Source organism: Typha angustifolia, chromosome 14 (genome assembly GCF_048772165.1).
Source record: "Typha angustifolia cultivar Huaian chromosome 14, ASM4877216v1, whole genome shotgun sequence".
In the NCBI taxonomy this organism is placed as follows: Eukaryota; Viridiplantae; Streptophyta; class Magnoliopsida; order Poales; family Typhaceae; genus Typha; species Typha angustifolia.
In genome coordinates this window covers 4,387,244-4,403,621 of record NC_133252.1, presented here as the reverse complement: position 1 = coordinate 4,403,621, position 16,378 = coordinate 4,387,244, and the positions used below count along the sequence as shown (strand labels likewise).

The 16,378-nt window shown below is 38.5% G+C and overlaps 1 protein-coding gene across 2 annotated transcripts; it reads right to left on the bottom strand.

Moving 5' to 3' along the window:
- Positions 1-6,526: 6,526 nt before the first annotated feature.
- Positions 6,527-9,292, bottom strand: LOC140776223 (BTB/POZ domain and ankyrin repeat-containing protein NPR5-like). 2 transcript variants are annotated; one of them, XM_073119854.1, is made up of 4 exons: positions 8,794-9,292; positions 8,572-8,706; positions 7,184-8,171; positions 6,527-7,063 (listed from the first exon to the last, which is right to left on the bottom strand). In XM_073119854.1, exons 1-3 carry the CDS (start codon positions 9,052-9,054, stop codon positions 7,191-7,193), a joined length of 1,377 nt encoding a protein of 458 aa, XP_072975955.1. In that variant the 5' UTR covers positions 9,055-9,292; the 3' UTR covers positions 6,527-7,063; positions 7,184-7,190. The 2 variants fall into 2 exon arrangements, with proteins under 2 accessions (XP_072975955.1, XP_072975954.1); XM_073119853.1 differs by having other exon boundaries at positions 6,528-7,063; positions 8,572-9,292.
- Between the last annotated feature and the right edge of the window lie 7,086 nt (positions 9,293-16,378).

Sequence of the window (16,378 nt, the reverse complement as noted above, 5' to 3'; positions counted from 1 at the left end):
TATCCGTAAAAACAGTCAAGAGCGGCATCCGAATCCCACTCCAATCCCTCCAGCGCAGGTTCCCGCTGATCCGGCATCCCACGAACAAGATCCTGTTGGTCGAGCAGCCCTCATTTCTCCAGAAGGAGAGGAGCTCGGCGAATCAGACTATCGCACCATGCTCGATTTCATGTTGGCACGACTGAAGAACGACGTCAGTCCCAAGACCCTCTGGACTTTCCTAAACCGGCTCCAGAGGAATGGGCCACAATAAAAAGTATATAAACAAGCAAGGAAAGACCTGGACGAGGACTAGTGGGGCTATCTGACTATGCATAGGACTACAGAAAAGACAGGATGTATTCAATCTCGAATCCGTATCCGAATCGGATAGAAATTTTCTATCCGAATCCGATTCGAATGGGGTCGGATAGCAGGTCGAATCGGAGTTAATCCGACCCGTTTTCACCCCTACATTTTTCACCCCTACATGAGACTAATATCCAGACAAGTAAACTTCATGGATTATAGATTCACGTGCCATAATCAAGTGGTGAGAAAGTCAAACTTTCTTCCTTGACATCTCAAGTGGTGAGAAAAACTCTCAAGTGGCTCTTGTACTCATGTTTTTGGAATAGGATCCATATATATTTCTTTTTCTCTAATCTTATCTTCCGTTTTGCATGTTTCTGGTTTTCCATATAATCTTATAGCTGTTAGTAATTTGACTAATTAGATCATCAATTGTAGCATGACATTCTTCCCTTCTCACTGTATATTCTAGGACTTAATGACTGGGAGGATGATTGGAGGGGATCGTGAAGCTCAAGGAGTACCATACCTTCTCTCTTCCAAGTCAAACACATCCTCTCTTTAAGTACTTAAAATCACGTTCTCTTTCTTAATTCTACTTTCATATGTGAGACTTGTCATCTTGCAAAACAATGTCGTACTAAGTTAATTTCCTTCAAGTTAAAGTTTTCCTGGAGTGTCTTGATCTTGTCCGTACTGATGTTTGGTACATGCTCCTGTCGTTTCTAGATCTTGTTATGTTTACTTCGTTTCATTTATTGATGATCACTATCGAATTAGTCGGATATATCTTTTGAAGTCTAGGTCTGAAGTACCTAGGATCTTTCAAGTTTTTCACTACATGATTAAGATCCAATTTGGTAAGACAATGAACTCTTAAGACTGATAATGCTAGTGAGACCACATACTTGCAGGATAATGATATTGAACTCAACTCTTTTTTCCTTACACTTGCCAACAAAATAGCGTTGCTAAGAAATGAAATAACCTCTTGGAAGTTGGTCGTTCTCTTCATTTAGGTATGCATGTTCCTAAACAGTTCTGGTCGGATGCCATTCTAACGGCTTGCTATTTGATAAATCGGATGCCTTCTCGAGTTTTTCAGGGAGAATCTCCTTTCTCAAAATTTGTTTACAAATGAATATGTAGTGTTTGTTCATACCTCCTGTATATGGATGTATAGTGTTTGTTCATAATTCCAATTCTAATAAAGATAAACTTGATCTTCGCTCAATAAAATGTGCTCTCGAGATATTCTGTAAGACAAAAGGGATATAATTAAATGTCATGACCCCAGTAATGGGAGAACATTTATATCCATAAATGTTACATTTCATATAGAATGTCCCTTATCTTTCTAAAGGTCAGAAGACTTGTGATCCAGTCTTTCCTCAGAGGGAGTATACCTATGAAGCAACTAGGCCACAACTTAGTATACCTTCCATAGATCATGTTGATTCTCTTGACGGAAGAAATGGAATTGAAAATGAGATTGACTGAAACTTTAATGTTGATTCTCTTGATGGTAGATATAAAACCCATTTGGTTCAAAGCCTTTACTGAAACCCATGAGTTGACTATACTGGGACTTTTGAACTGGGTGAAAAAATGAAATCTATTCGTGTTGTGCTTTCTATCGCAGCAAATGAAAGATGACCACTTCATCAATAGATGTAATGAATGTAGTTTTGAATGAAGAACTCCAATAAAAGGTATACATGTCTCATCCTCCTGGATTTATTAGTCAGGGAGAAAAAAGTATGACATGCAAATTGAAGAAAGCAATATATGGGTTAAAACAATCACCAAGGACATGGTTTGAGAATTTTAGCAAAGCATTAACATCATTTGGTTTTAAGAAATGCATAACTATTCTGTGTTTGTGAAGAGAAGAAATGAAGGTGTCACTACTTTGCTAGTTTATGCTAATGATATTATTATTACAGGAAATGATATTGAATCTATTTCACAAATGAAAAGACATCGTGGAGAATTTTTTTGATGTCAAATACTTGGGAGAGTCGAAGTATTTTCTTGGTATAGAAGTTATTGGCTCAAGAGTTGAAGCATTTTCTTGGTATAGAAGTTATTGGCTCAAAAATTGAAGTATTTTCTTGGTATAGAAGTTATTGGCTAAAAGAAAGGTATTTTCATCTGTCAAATAAAGTATGTTCTAGACTTTTTAAAAGAGACAAGCAAGTTGGTGCTCGTCCAATAAAATTATTATCTACGGATGACAATCACAATTTGTGACGTGAGATCCTTGATGATCCTTGGCATTATTGAAGATTAATTGACAAGTTGATATATCTATTTACTCGTTTATGCACTCTCCTAGAGTTCCGCATATGGATGCTGTTTACATGATACTTCACTTTTGAAGGAAACTCCAGAGAAAGGTTGTTGTTTGCGTCTAACAATCATGTAGATGTTCATGCCTTTTCTGATGCTGATTAGGCTGGTTGTCCTAGTGATCGTTGATTAATCACAGAATATTGTTCCTTTCTAGGTGTCTAGTCACATTGAAGAGTAAAAAGCAAAATATTGTTGCTCGATCATTAAATGCAGAAGCTAAGTATAGAGCTATGGCTCAGGTTGCATGTGGATTAATATGGTCGAAAAAAATTATGATTGAACACGGATTCTCTATAACAAGACTAATAAAGATGTTTTGTGATAATCAAGTTGCTATTCACACGCAAATAATTCAGTATTTCATGAGAAGACTAAGCATATTGAAATTGATTGTCATTTTGTTCGAGAAAAAGTAATCAACAAAAATATTTGTACTCCTCATTCGAAAAGCGAAGATCAACTTGCAGAAATATTCACCAAGTCTATATGTTAAAAAGAAAATCAAAGGTATAACTGACCAGCTTGGCATGATCAATATCTATGCTCAAGCTTGAGGGGGAGAGTTGTAAAACATTAATGTAAAGGCATTCTGTGAATAGGGGTTCGTATTTTATTCATATTTTTGTGTATATGGAGAAGAGAATGATAAATAGAAGGTGAATATTTTCTTTCCCAAACCTAATCTCTTCCCTTTCATCTTCTTCCTCTTTCAAATCCTAGTTAAGTTAGTAGATGGATTCTGCAACAAGAAGAAATGAATGAGTTGAAGAGAAAATAAATGCAGTCAAAGTTCCTAAGTGAGAGCCGGCCGGTGATGATCTCTAATAAATAGAACGAGTTTCTTCATCCAATATTTCAAGTCTCAGTTGGAAATTTTCGCAACTAGAACGAGGAATATCAATCTCAGTTGAATGAGTTCTGCAACTCTCTTGACATCATTCTACTGTGGAAGGATAACTAGCCCAGTTCTAAATCAATGAGAAGATAAAAATGAAGAAATTGAGACTGGTACACATATAAGTGAACACATTTCTTTTGCAGAATAATGTCCATATGTTGACACCATAAGCATTACGTGCATCTCCAAACATGGAATTTTGTTGCATCATTCATTAGCACGCAGATCAAGAATATGATTGTCGATTTTAAAAATAGAGGATATAAGAGAATATTCATGCAGATAGTGCTTTCCTGGTTCCATGATGATTATTTCATCGAATACATCCTTAATCAGTTCCTAAGCAATTAGTGAAAACAAAATACTGCAATGACGCCTCACTGGATAACTCATTATTATATCACCTTGCACTGTGTACATGATAATTAAATTAGCCATTGCGTGCTGCTATAATAATTGGAAGGCTACTACTATTCTCTAATATGCATATGTCTTAGACTTCTTTCTTATTGCCATTAATATGTTCTATTAGGAAGAATTTAGAGCTAATGGTTTCAGAAAGAAAACAAGTCAATCAGTTAACGTAGGCAGTACTCAGAACTGTCCATTTTCAATGAGTCGTGATTTGAGTGGAATTAAGTAATGTGGTATTCACATAAAACAATGTACAAGACCTGTTATATTGCATCTTTTTATTTCATGTGGCTATTGTCAACAAATTATAATCCAGTGTAATTCATGGATTATAGATATGTCGTAACATACTTCATAATCTCCCCAATAAACTGTATCACAGTTAACTAGTTCTATCTTTATCAACAGCAGGTTTCTCTGATTAGCCTGAACTAGATAATACACTCCTTCTTGTCCTAGGTTATGAAATGTGCTCTTCCTAAGTTATCAAATAACTATTAAATTACCAAATAACTGTCATACATATTTGCATAAGTAACAGAAACACACACAAATTAATATATGTTATATATATGTATATTATATGTGTATGATTCTCTAAGAAAAAGTTTCATATATATGTTTATCCAAATATATACTTATCTTTAAGATGAACGTCAAGCTCAAAGAAAGGAGGACCCAAAAATATTGGTAAATTGACTTTGTCATGAAATCTAGCATTAACCAATTAAAGATTAATAGATGACTGTTTAAATTTTTCTGACCTTTTCTCTAATGGAAATTGGAAAGAAGAGAAAATTAACAAAAGAAGAACATGGGTAAAGACTCAGGTCGTAAATTGGTAGATAAGTATATTAAAACCAACTTACTAAACTGTAAATTTCCCTAAATGCCCATACATACCATTACACTAACAAGAAAAATAGAAAGTTTAGCTATAATATTAGATGACTAATAAAGTGTTCTCATATATATCTTATTGTCTTAGCTAATTTGATTTCTTATAATATCATAGAAGATTTTGAAGGAGGCCATAAGGAAGTGGAGATGATGCAATTCATCAAAGAGATAGCTATATTATCTTTGATCATTCACTGTCCTCTCTCATTGAGATGATTTACTGCATATTCTTGTATTAGTTAAATGGCAAAACTTTCCCTCTTAGTCTACATGATAATAAGTACTATCTAAAATTTTCTCTTGCCTAATATGAGTATGTAGTGCACCTTCATAAGCATCATCATTGATGAATTCAAATTTAAGAACAAATAGGAAATATATAACCTAGGGTTTTAACACTACAGATATGTAGACTAAAGCCATTTGACTTTTAGTTCCATCAGCAATTCCTTCAGAGAGATAAATGCAAAGTTTCTGATTGACTAATGAATACAACTACTTATCATGGTCAAACATTTCACAAGATGAATAATAGAGAATCTATCTAGTCATGCAGTTGCCAACCATAAGCATGTGAGAAATAGTGCTTGCTAGCTAGCTACCTAACAAAGCATCGCATATCCTGAAATCTCATGGATGTACAATATAAGCATTACAAATGACCATGCAGTGCAATCAAATCCTATTTGAAGCATGTACAAGTAGTGTAGAATAATCCATCGACATGATATAAGTTGCACATTGGTAATTAATTATACAAATTATGATCCATCAAAATGAACTAAGTTGCTCATCGCATGTACTTTTCTAATAGTCTAGCCCAGTGTACTTGATCCTATTACAAAAGTTTGTCACTTTTCTCTTATATTAGTCTTGACTTCCTAGGCACATTGGGTTAGTTATCCTACTTCACTAGGATAACTACATTTCTTCTCAAATTCCTCTCACCAGTCTTTTATAGGGAGTCGAAAAGAGAGAGAATGTGCAAAAAATAGAATAAAATGTAGGAATTAATAATTTTGTCACCAAGAATGCTAATTAACTCCACAGTATCAAACATAATTTCTATCGCTGAGTCACACATGCTCGAATGAAGAGACAAGGAGGAAACAAGTGAAAGAAAAGAAAAAGAAAAAGAAGGAAACACTACAGAGAAAGAAGACTAGCAGACGAGCAAACTGTTAGTCCAAGCGTTTGCAAACAGTGGACACAAAGGCTTCTCCAGAAGAGGAGACTTGATGAGCCTGAGGAGAAGATATTAAAAGAGGAAACTAAAGGAAACTAAAGGAAGACAAAGGAAATCCCATCACAAGGAAAAGGGAGACATTTAGGCCAATATTTTGCAATCCACAAAGTGCGTCGAGTAGTCACACTCAGTGTTGCATTCGTGCAAGACAAGGGATTTATTTATCTACAGCTGAGTAATCACTTTGGCTTTTATTATACGTACATATACAATAGTAACCAATAAAAACTATGGGGCCAAGTAGATTGATGCATATCTAATGCATCGATCTTCCATGAATGTTTATAAAGTGATCATGCATGCATGCTAAGGAAAAAAAAAGATATATTAAAAAGGAAGTGTTCATGCACCATGTATGGCAGAATCCATACCCAAATAATTAAACCCCCTCCATTGGGAGAAGTCTTATGATGCCCAAGTAGGGAACCCACCTTTCTCCTTAAATGGATATGGCCTGAGTTACCATTAGTAGTAGCAATAGTTGCTAACTGTTACAGCCAGCAAGCGGCACTATATGGAGAGAGAGAGAGAGAGAGAGAGAGAGAGAGAGAGAGAGAGAGAGAGAGAGAGAGAGAGAGAGAGAGTCACAAGATAAATTTTGTCCATCATATAGCCAAGATAATAGCAAGAAAAACAAAAGAGGTGACAAGCCAAGAGAGGTGAAAAGATTGACCTGCATCTCCTCCATCACTTAAAGCTTAGCTAGATTCTTCTTGTCTCCCGCTTCATATCCCCCACGTGCTTGCTTATGCCACCCCTTGACTCAGTTCTCCCCAGAAGTACCGTAAACCCCACCCAAAATGATCAAGAAAAAAGGAAAGAAGAAAGGAAAAAAGAAGAAGAAGGACAATTAATTAAGCCATCATCATGCATCTCCATATATTTCTATTCATTAGCTCATTAGAGCTTGCTTCCATGCCTCTTTGCCTTGTCTTTGCCCTTCGTTTTCGCTAGCGTCCCTATATAAATAATCACAAGTGGTACTACTATATTAGCTAGACAAAAAAAGTTATAATAATGTGAATTAGATATATAGAAGCTAGAGACAAGTATATAAGGAAGACATTCTTATAGCTTACAGTGCTGTTATGGGAAGTCATGAGAAGAGTACATGGATGAAAGACCAATGCCACCTCCACCTGGGGACCTACTGCTACTCCCATCTAACTGCGCAGCCATTCCAAGGTTCAAATACACCATTCTCGAATCCAAGCTAAGGTTCACCATGCTACTGCTTGTGTTATTGCTATTACAATTGCTCGATTCTGGCGGGTAGATCATCTGTGTGTTGTTTGCGCCGCCTACTGCGACGCTGTTAGCCTCCTCGCGCGACATGACCATGGCAGCCGACTGGACGAGCTCGAGGCAGAGTCGGAGCTTGTTCGGCTCGATGTGAGATAACCCCGGGACGGCGCCTTTGAAGAGGAAATCGGAGGTGAGGGTGCGGAGGATGTCGAGTGGGGTGACGCCGTCCACGGTCTGGACGTTGGGGTCGGCGTGGTGGTCGAGGAGGACGGCCACCATGTCGGGACAGACCATCTCCGCCGCCACGTGGAGTGGGGTCTTCCCTGCGGGGCCCGCGGGGTAATTGACGTCGGCTGCGCCGAGCTCGAGGAGCGCCTTGACGACCTCCCGGCTGCAGTTCTCGACGGCGTAGTGGAGGGCGAGGGCGTCGTCGAGGTTGAGCCCCTCGCCCATCACCATCAGCTTGACGAGCTCCACGTCGGAGGAGTCCAGGGCGCGCCGCATCCGCCGGATTTTGTGGTGGTCGTCTAGGTCCGCGGAGGAGGGGCCGACGTCGATCTGGTGGTTGTGGTGGTGGTGATGGTGGTGGCCGAGGAAGGAAGAGGAGCGGCGGGAGAAGGAGGATTTGAGCCGGAGCTCCTCGATCTTGGCGACTACGTCGATCGGCAGATGCTTCGCTAGGACCTCCGGCGGGAGCCCCGACTTGGCGACGAGGTGGGAGCAGGTGGTCCAGAGCTGGTGCATGTCTTGCTTCCTCGACGCCATCAGAACCTTCATCACATCCTCTATCGATGCCTTCTCCACCATGCTCACCAGTTGCTTCTGCACAGCAAAATTAAGAATATTCGACTTGATTCCTCGCATAAAATATTGACATAGTAGACCGAAAGAAAAAGGTATGCACCCAATTCAAGAAATTGGGAATGCTGCATGAAATAGACATGGATCCTTCTTCTCCTTATTAATTTAGGGGAAAGCAAAGCCCTAACTTAGCATTAGAAAAGAAAAAAAGAAAAAAATAATCCAAGCTCGTAAGTACTGTGATCGAGTTTCTTGAAAGGGACTAGCTCCATCTCCAAGTCCAAAACTGTAGCTCTTTGCTGTTCGCAACAGTAGGGAGGAAGGAAGACGAGATCAAAGAAGCGAAAGAGGAATCTCTGACCAGCCCCCAAAAAGAGACAGCTAGCTAGATCTGAGCTACAAGGATAAGAAGGGCATGCACCTGTGTGAGAACGGCGAGCTGCTCGACGCCGAAGGACCGGGCGGCGGCCAGGGTATCGAGCGCGAGGTCGACGGCGGCGGAGCAGTGCGAATGCCAGCAGCCACGCTCGCCGCAGTTGGGCCTGGGCTCGTGCTTCTGCGGCACGACGGATACCTGGCCGCTGTAAAGAAACTGGAGCAGGAGCAAAAACACCTCGTAGCTAACAGAGTTCACTGGGATTACCACCGACGACGACGTCGAAGAGCTCGCCGATCGGGGGGACGACGAGGGGGAATGCAGCCCAGCGTGGAGCAGAACTAGCCCCGGCGGCGGCTGGTCGGGCCCGCAGAAGAACTTGCGGAAGAAGAGGCTGCGTGCCGCGAGGATGCAGCGGTGTGCGTGAACCAGACGCCCCTCGACGCTGAACGCCACGTCGCTGAACGCCTGGCCGTTAATCAGGAGGTTGAGGTAGTCCAGAGACAGAGACTTGAGAGACTCCTCCATCCTTCCTTTACCTCCCTTCAAAATTCCTCTTTCCCTTTTGCTCCAAGAAGCAGTACACTTAGTTGGCTGTTGGGAAAAAAAAAATAAAAAAATAAAACAAAGAGAAAGAGAGTGGAGTTTGAGTCAGGGAGATGGCAGGCTTCTCATGATCTTTTTCCTCTCCCTTTCCCCTCACTGCTGTGCTTCTCTTCTCCTGTGGTTGGGGTTGGGGTTGGGGTTGGGGTTGTGGTTGTGGTTGTGGTTGTGTTGGTAAGTAATAGGGGAAGAGGAAGAGCAAAATGGGTGGATGACAGGATGAGGCATTTATATAACTTAAAAACACTTTAAAATAGGGCAAATGAGTGAGATGGTAAGTCAAATAACAAGAGTGACACTCTTCCCAATTTTAATATATATAATTGTGATACTTACTTTCCACCTTCCAAGATGATGGAAGTGACTCTTCAATTAACCCCAAAGTAGTTAGTTGAACATTCCAAATAAAGTAAGAAGAGAAAATAAGCTTAGAGATCATTTTTGTTAGGGAAAATTATGCCAATGCTATCATCTTTTTTTATGGAAAACAGCTGGGGGCCGGGCATCGACCTTCCATTGTTACTATTTTTGCACAAGTTACTACGAGTTGCTTTTCTTACTTTGTCTCCTCCAATGCTTATGCATTGCTGTCAGGTAAAGCTAAACACTACTCATGGGAAGCTTCTAGTGATTTTACCAACCTCGAATAGTAGTGAAATTTCTATATTATGGATATTAATAAAAAATAAAATAAAAAAGAGAGTTAAACAACCCCCTTATTTAAAAAGATCTTGGTTGCGTTTATAATCGGGGAATAGAATCAAGTATTAATTAGGGTAATAAAAATCTTTTGTGCAATTTACGACTGTTTAGATGATAGTTATGGCTAATTGCCTCAATCACTCTCACGGTGTGAACTCGAGCCAAGAAGATAAACTCCCAAATAATACGATGTGTAAGTTGGTGTTTATCTTTATTTAATTTCCCTGGATGCGTACGTAACATAGAAAAATTGAAATGAGAGGTCAATTTAAAGTTTCCAATTTGTGTGTATATCCTTCTAAATTTTCTTTTGATAATTGTATATTAGAGTGTTAGTAATTTAATAGGTAAAAGGAGTTACATAGAGGATGTACGCAAACAAAAGAAGTAATTAGTAAAATTATAAAAGATTTAGACCTATTATTATATAACACAGTACACGCATTCTCTAAAGGTCAAACTTATGAAGTACTAATAAAGTTGATAACTTGCTTATGTTTCCTTCCTGATTGTCAAGTCGCTTTGCATAACAAAGAAGTTTGTTTATTAGTCTTTGACACCCACATCCTCAGATGTGGATGGCAAATGGTGCACATCAGAGTCGGCCCCACACGAAACCTACCGAGTTAGAAATATTCTAAGCCTTTTAAATTGGTGATTGGTGGACGGTTGGGCCCCAGTCGTGAGGTGGATCCATTTAATTGCTCATTTTTGTCATGTAATCCCAGATCCGTACACGCTACTAAGCTGGTGATTGCAACTGATGTCTCCTATTCCCGTCCTAGTCTTTTACTGCAAATTATGACGAGATGCATCTCAAGTTGGTCTATTTATGAAACTACTAGGTTCTCACGCATTTTCTGGGGTTGCCTGTCATTTATGCTAATCTAGTTTAGAAAAAATGAAAGGGAAAAAAATAACCATAAACTAATTGGAGAGTCGTTCATGTCGGTTTCGGATTGGATCATGTTCATGTTGAGTTTCAAACCAAAACAAACACACCATTTTTTTTTTATCAGTTGAGTTTGAATATTTAAACACGAATACAATCCGTTTAGTACTGATTATTCAGATTATAAATGAATTAGCGAGTTATATCTAAGGGTTAAGCTTAAACAGATTAAATCATTAGGCAGGTCAACTCATACCCATTTAAAGCTTTCAGTTTATACCGGTTACTGTGATTATTGTGCCTGAATGAAACTGGCCACCTCTAAGAACTATGAGACTGATTAATCAGAGATAATACTTTTCAAACTATTGATTCATTTTGTAAGTAGATCAATGTAAAGTGGGTTTCTGAAATAAACTAGTAACCCTTAAGATTGGGCCTTAGTCCAAGCTTCATGAGAAATATGGAAGCCTTTTAACTAGGCTGGAGAGCAGGAACTACCGTATCTTTCTCACTGAGAAGTGGGCCTGGGTATGAATCTTAGATGTGGAGATTCAATTCTTGGTGAGCTGTCCGATTGTGCGCCCGCACATCGATCACGAATCAAAACTTGAGAATTTAGCACCACTTAGTAAAAGTACGCTCAATTGATTGTATTCTCATTATCATTGTCGGATGCGCGCAATTGATACACTAGCATGCTTCAATTGGCTCCTTTAGATAAGATGATATGATGTGGAGTGTCCCGTTCCAGTGTCCGAATCCTTTGGAACAAGTTCTCATGTGCCTTTTGATCTTTTTCTTATTGTGGCTTTCGTCTAGTGGTGAAGGAGCAGTTATTGTTATATATTTGGGTTCATCGGGAGTAGTTGTCATTTCGTCGTTCATTCCATCAACAACTACCGTTCTTCGTCTCAATTTGTTTGGGTCGTAAGACAGCATTGAGTTGCCTTAACCGAAATCAAGCTCTCTAATGAAAACTAAATAATAATAAAAGTCAGCAGCTCTTCGGCTAGTAATCCCTCTCCTCTCTTCCTCTCTCACTATATCTGTCTCTCTATCCATCATTTTAATTTCTTTATATAATGCCTCCTTTTCTTGAGAAGAACAGCTTTAATTTTCCCACACATGCACGCCCTGCAGCAGACTGCACCGGCTGTCGTTTTCCTCAGAAGGAGTCGCAGTTAAGACTGGGAGAAGCGACGGAAGAAAGAAGAAGCTACAATATATTTTTATATAGACAGATAGTTGGTTAAGAGAGGAGAGAGGAGAGGAGAGCAGAATTAGTATATATAAAAAAGACTTTATTCAGGGCGGAAAGGAAAAGACTGGGGCTTACGGGAGGAGTTAGGCATCGTGCTCCGCGCTCGGGCCGATGTGTTTTATTTAGTATCTCTCCGTCTATTCTATACCACTTTAACTGGGAGTTACGGGGATTCGCACCCCCGAGGGAAAGTGAGCCATGCACGCCCCTATTTAACCCATGAGTACTACGTGAGGTCGTTTCCGTGGGGGCATATGGCGACCAAAGCCCCAGGAAGTCACAGACACCCCCCCAAAACACCCCCCCCAGTTGCTTGCCTTCTCAAAGAGTCTCTCTGTCTCTTTCTCCTTCTTCTCTTTCTTCTCTTTCTCTTTCTCTTTCTCTTTCTCCTTTTTCTTCTCTTTCTCTTTCTCTCTATTGTGATTGACGCATCACAGACTGTCTTATGATTTGAGGCGTTCGACGTGACGTTTGACTGGTCATTCTTCAGAAACTGACTGCTTTTTCTTTCTCTTTTTTTTTTTAGCTCCCTCGCTTATTAATGGCTCTCTCTCTCTCTCTCTCTCTCTCTCTCTCTCTCCCTCCCTACATAACATATTTTTATACTGAAAATAAAACTCTACGTCAACATGGGGTCAACTCTAGAAGTGATCTAATCTGATACTATTATGCATGTAGTTGTCCAATCAATGCTTGGGATAATATTATTTCTCTCTCAAATATCTCACATATCTCACGTACGACGTATACTGATTAAGAGTTCAACTCCTTGTTATAGTTTTTCTCTTAAGATCATGGTTAGCTCAGTGGTTTGTTTTCTGTGTGGGGTACGGAGATGTGAGCAAAATTAACCATTCCATCCTTTTGCTTTTACTCTTAAACTGCACGTGGAAGACTTGCTTTCTTCTAGGTTATCTCTTTCTGGCCTTGATGGTTACCATTCGATTGGCATGTCCTTTGCTCGGTTTATTATAATCTAGACTGGCAATCGATGTTGTCCTTTGTACACCAATTTGTAGTAAAACACTTTTTCGACTTCAAAAAAGAAATGAAAAAAGCTTTTTCGACAGTTGATGGACAACGATATGGAAAGGTAGGATACGGAAATAGCGTCAGTTTCTCCAAGATAAGAGGAAAGTTGCATTTTTTCTCGGGTGGACTTCGGATCCCTGATACGGCTGTTATATAAATTTTATAATTAAGCATCTCATAACTCGAGTAAAATCTGAACAAACCAAATTAAGCTTCATTGTTCTCCTAAGCTCGTAACTAATTTAAAGAAACTATGGACATAGAGAGAAGGCTTGGGAAAAGAAAAAGCTTAACATATTTGTTCTAATTCACAAAAGATGTGATCAATGGGATAAAAATGTTTAACTTCTAAAAAAAAATTTTAACATAAAGTTCCAGGTTTAGTCCTATATATACATAAATCTGCCAATGATGGTAAAGGCATGCTCTTGTGAAATGGGGAAATGTCTATAAGAAAGATGGAATTGAGAGGTCTGGATATTAATGTTTGCCCTGCTGGCGAAGTGGGTGGTGAAGATTAATGCGGTCAAGCTATCAGTATGTGGGAGAGTAATAAAAAAGTGATATTACAACAAAATTAATTTTATAAATATAGATGCAGCCAGAGAAAGTACCAATCTCTGATGAAAGAATGCAGCAATCATGATCAAAGGTTTCGATAAAACTCGCTTCTTGATGATTCTTTGACCACATAAAATTCACTAAGAAATTCTTCTAGATCTCCAAAAAGGAAATTCTTCTAGATTTCCAAAAAGGATTTCTCCATATATATTAGCCTTGGTCGGGTTAGATTCACTCTAATACGAACATGTCTTGATTACTAAACGGGTCAAAATTTAATAGACATGAACATGACCTAATTATTAAATAGGTAACATAATATAAACATACAATTGGTTTAATAAATAGGTCGTTTACATGTGACACCTTAACACAACATAATAATAAAATAACACGACTTGATTAACCTGATTAACAATTTATATGACACAAAAATATTATGTTAGGTACCGATCTTCTTATTTTAAAATACAAAATAATTTGACATACAAAATAACCTATGATGAACGCAAAACAAAATAGTTCTTGTACAAATAACAAAAAAAATTTAAAATCCAGATCGGCGTCGTTCACTACCGTTGGATCCATCACCACCATTTACCACTAACGCCATTCACCATCATAGACCCTTGGACTTTCAACAATCTCAACCTTGTTCACCACCCACCACTAGCATGGGATCCATCACAAGTGCCTCGGTGAATAAAGCGTTGTAAGCGCAGGGAGAAGGGCCCTACCACAGGGCAAGATTGGGCAAGATCAAGTAATTGACCCTATGCGTGTGAGCCAACGTTTGAGGCAGAGACAGACCCTGTTGGCATCGACATCGTCAATGTTTAGGATCAGCTCCTTGAGGACGGTGGTGCCCTCAGGGTAGTTTACCAAGAGCTTGTGAATCTGTTGTGTGAGGCCAACATAATTTTTCTGAAATTCTCCAAAAGGGAGAGATCAGGAGAGCTAGAGGGATCCATCTCCCTGACTCAATGAGGGAAAGATGGTTTGGTTTGATAGATCAAGTCTATTTATCTTATTAATTTATATGATTTAGTGAGAGTTCTAGTATGTTAGAATTTATTTAATTAGTTAAGTCCACCTAAGTAAAATTTTGTGTAGTTTCGAGGAAATTTTCAGGAGATATTCATGTAATATCTAAATATTATGAAACCATTGGATAAGATCGTCGATGTCTTGATTTAGAACCTTTATATTCAAATTTTTTTTCAGAATCAGACTTTATTTGTGGAGGAACGAAGAAATAATCCCAGAATGATGAGGAAGATTGGTTTAGATAAGTTATTTAGTTTGTTTAAGGTTAGCATCTATATATATTTAGAGTGCGACCCTAATTTTATAAATTAATGAATTAAGGAAGAATTATTTGGCTCAAGCATTATAGCCCCTACTTTCTCCCCTCTCAACTTGGTCGCCACCCTCAACTTCCCCCTCATCTCTTTTCTCAACGACCGCTGCCTCTTGTCTAGAATCGGTCTCATCCCCTTCTAGGCCGTCGAGATACCCTTCATCTGCCCGTACTACCATTGTTCCTAAGGGACAGACTCCTCTCCCTCATCCTCTCTACCTCTCGGTTATCCTCTAATTTGCATTAGGGGGCAGAATATATTCTGACCTTCAAGAACCATATGATCGATATCTCAAGATCTAATCGATCAAACTCTAAGATCTTGAATTTGACAAAAATCTCTCTTTAATAGAAATAACAAAACTCTGAGACTTTGAAAGTTTTATCCTTGAATTTGTTTAGAAATCGTTACGAATTAGATTAAGCCGGTTGATGTCACTTGGTGGGAGGAGAGAAGCTCATTGAAACCCTACCAGTGGGTCAGCAATGATGACGCAAGACTAAGGGAGGGAGTGGTAGATTAAACGAGGAGTTAAAGGGAGGGGTAGATAGAGTTTGAGTTGACCTAACCTGACCTAATCCGACCATACCCATATACTTAAATTGGATCAAATGGATCAACACAGGTCAATGGTATGAATCCAAATACAACCCGATTCTTAACTTGCCATGAATATTCTAGAACCGTTAAAGCACTTGTAGAATGCTTTGCTTACGGTTAGAAACATCATGGAACTGTTCAAACACCCTTCTAGAGGTCCAAATGCATCTCCAGACATATATAAAGCTTTTTTAAGTCTTGTATAATGTATGTTAAATGTAAATTCAAGTCTTTTATAGTCATGCTCATATTAAATATTTTGAATACATCCAAATTTTTTTTTACATGAATTGTCAATACAAAAAAATTTAACAAATCTCCCCGTTTGACAATTTCATAATAAAAACCTACAACCTATTACAAGTTTCTAAATTACAATATTGCCTATTAAGCATGACATAGAATTCAATAATTTTACAAATAAATCTACAATAAATACAAATACTATATACCACGTGAAATGTAAACTATGTGGATTGAAAAATAATCGGTGCATATAACCAGGTATATAAACATGTCAAAGCACACTATCAAGTACTACTCAATTATTTCAAAAAACAAAAAGTAGTATTCAATTATTTTAAAGCACATTATCAAGTATTGTATAATTAGACATATGAATTTAACAAGTTGCATATTGAAGTCAACCAAGTCTATCTAATGCAACAGTCAAGTCAAGTGTCGAACAATTTAAATCCAAACTTTTCTCCCCATTTTTCATTTGACAATGAACGCCACCAAGAAAGTGGAAAATATTGTATTAGATCCATGTGGTTAATCGTCCACCTCAATATCGTAATCCTCATCAACAGTATTTTTTAAAATCTTAACTAAAAA

What these genes read in the sequence shown, in the direction of transcription:
- LOC140776223 (XM_073119853.1), bottom strand. Translation starts at nt 9,054, where the DNA reads ATGGAGGAGTCTCTCAAGTCTCTGTCTCTGGACTACCTCAACCTCCTG. An exon ending in AGCTCGCCGTTCTCACACAG is followed by an intron (nt 8,172 to 8,571) that starts GTGCATGCCCTT and finishes TTTGCTGTGCAG; the next exon opens with AAGCAACTGGTGAGCATGGT.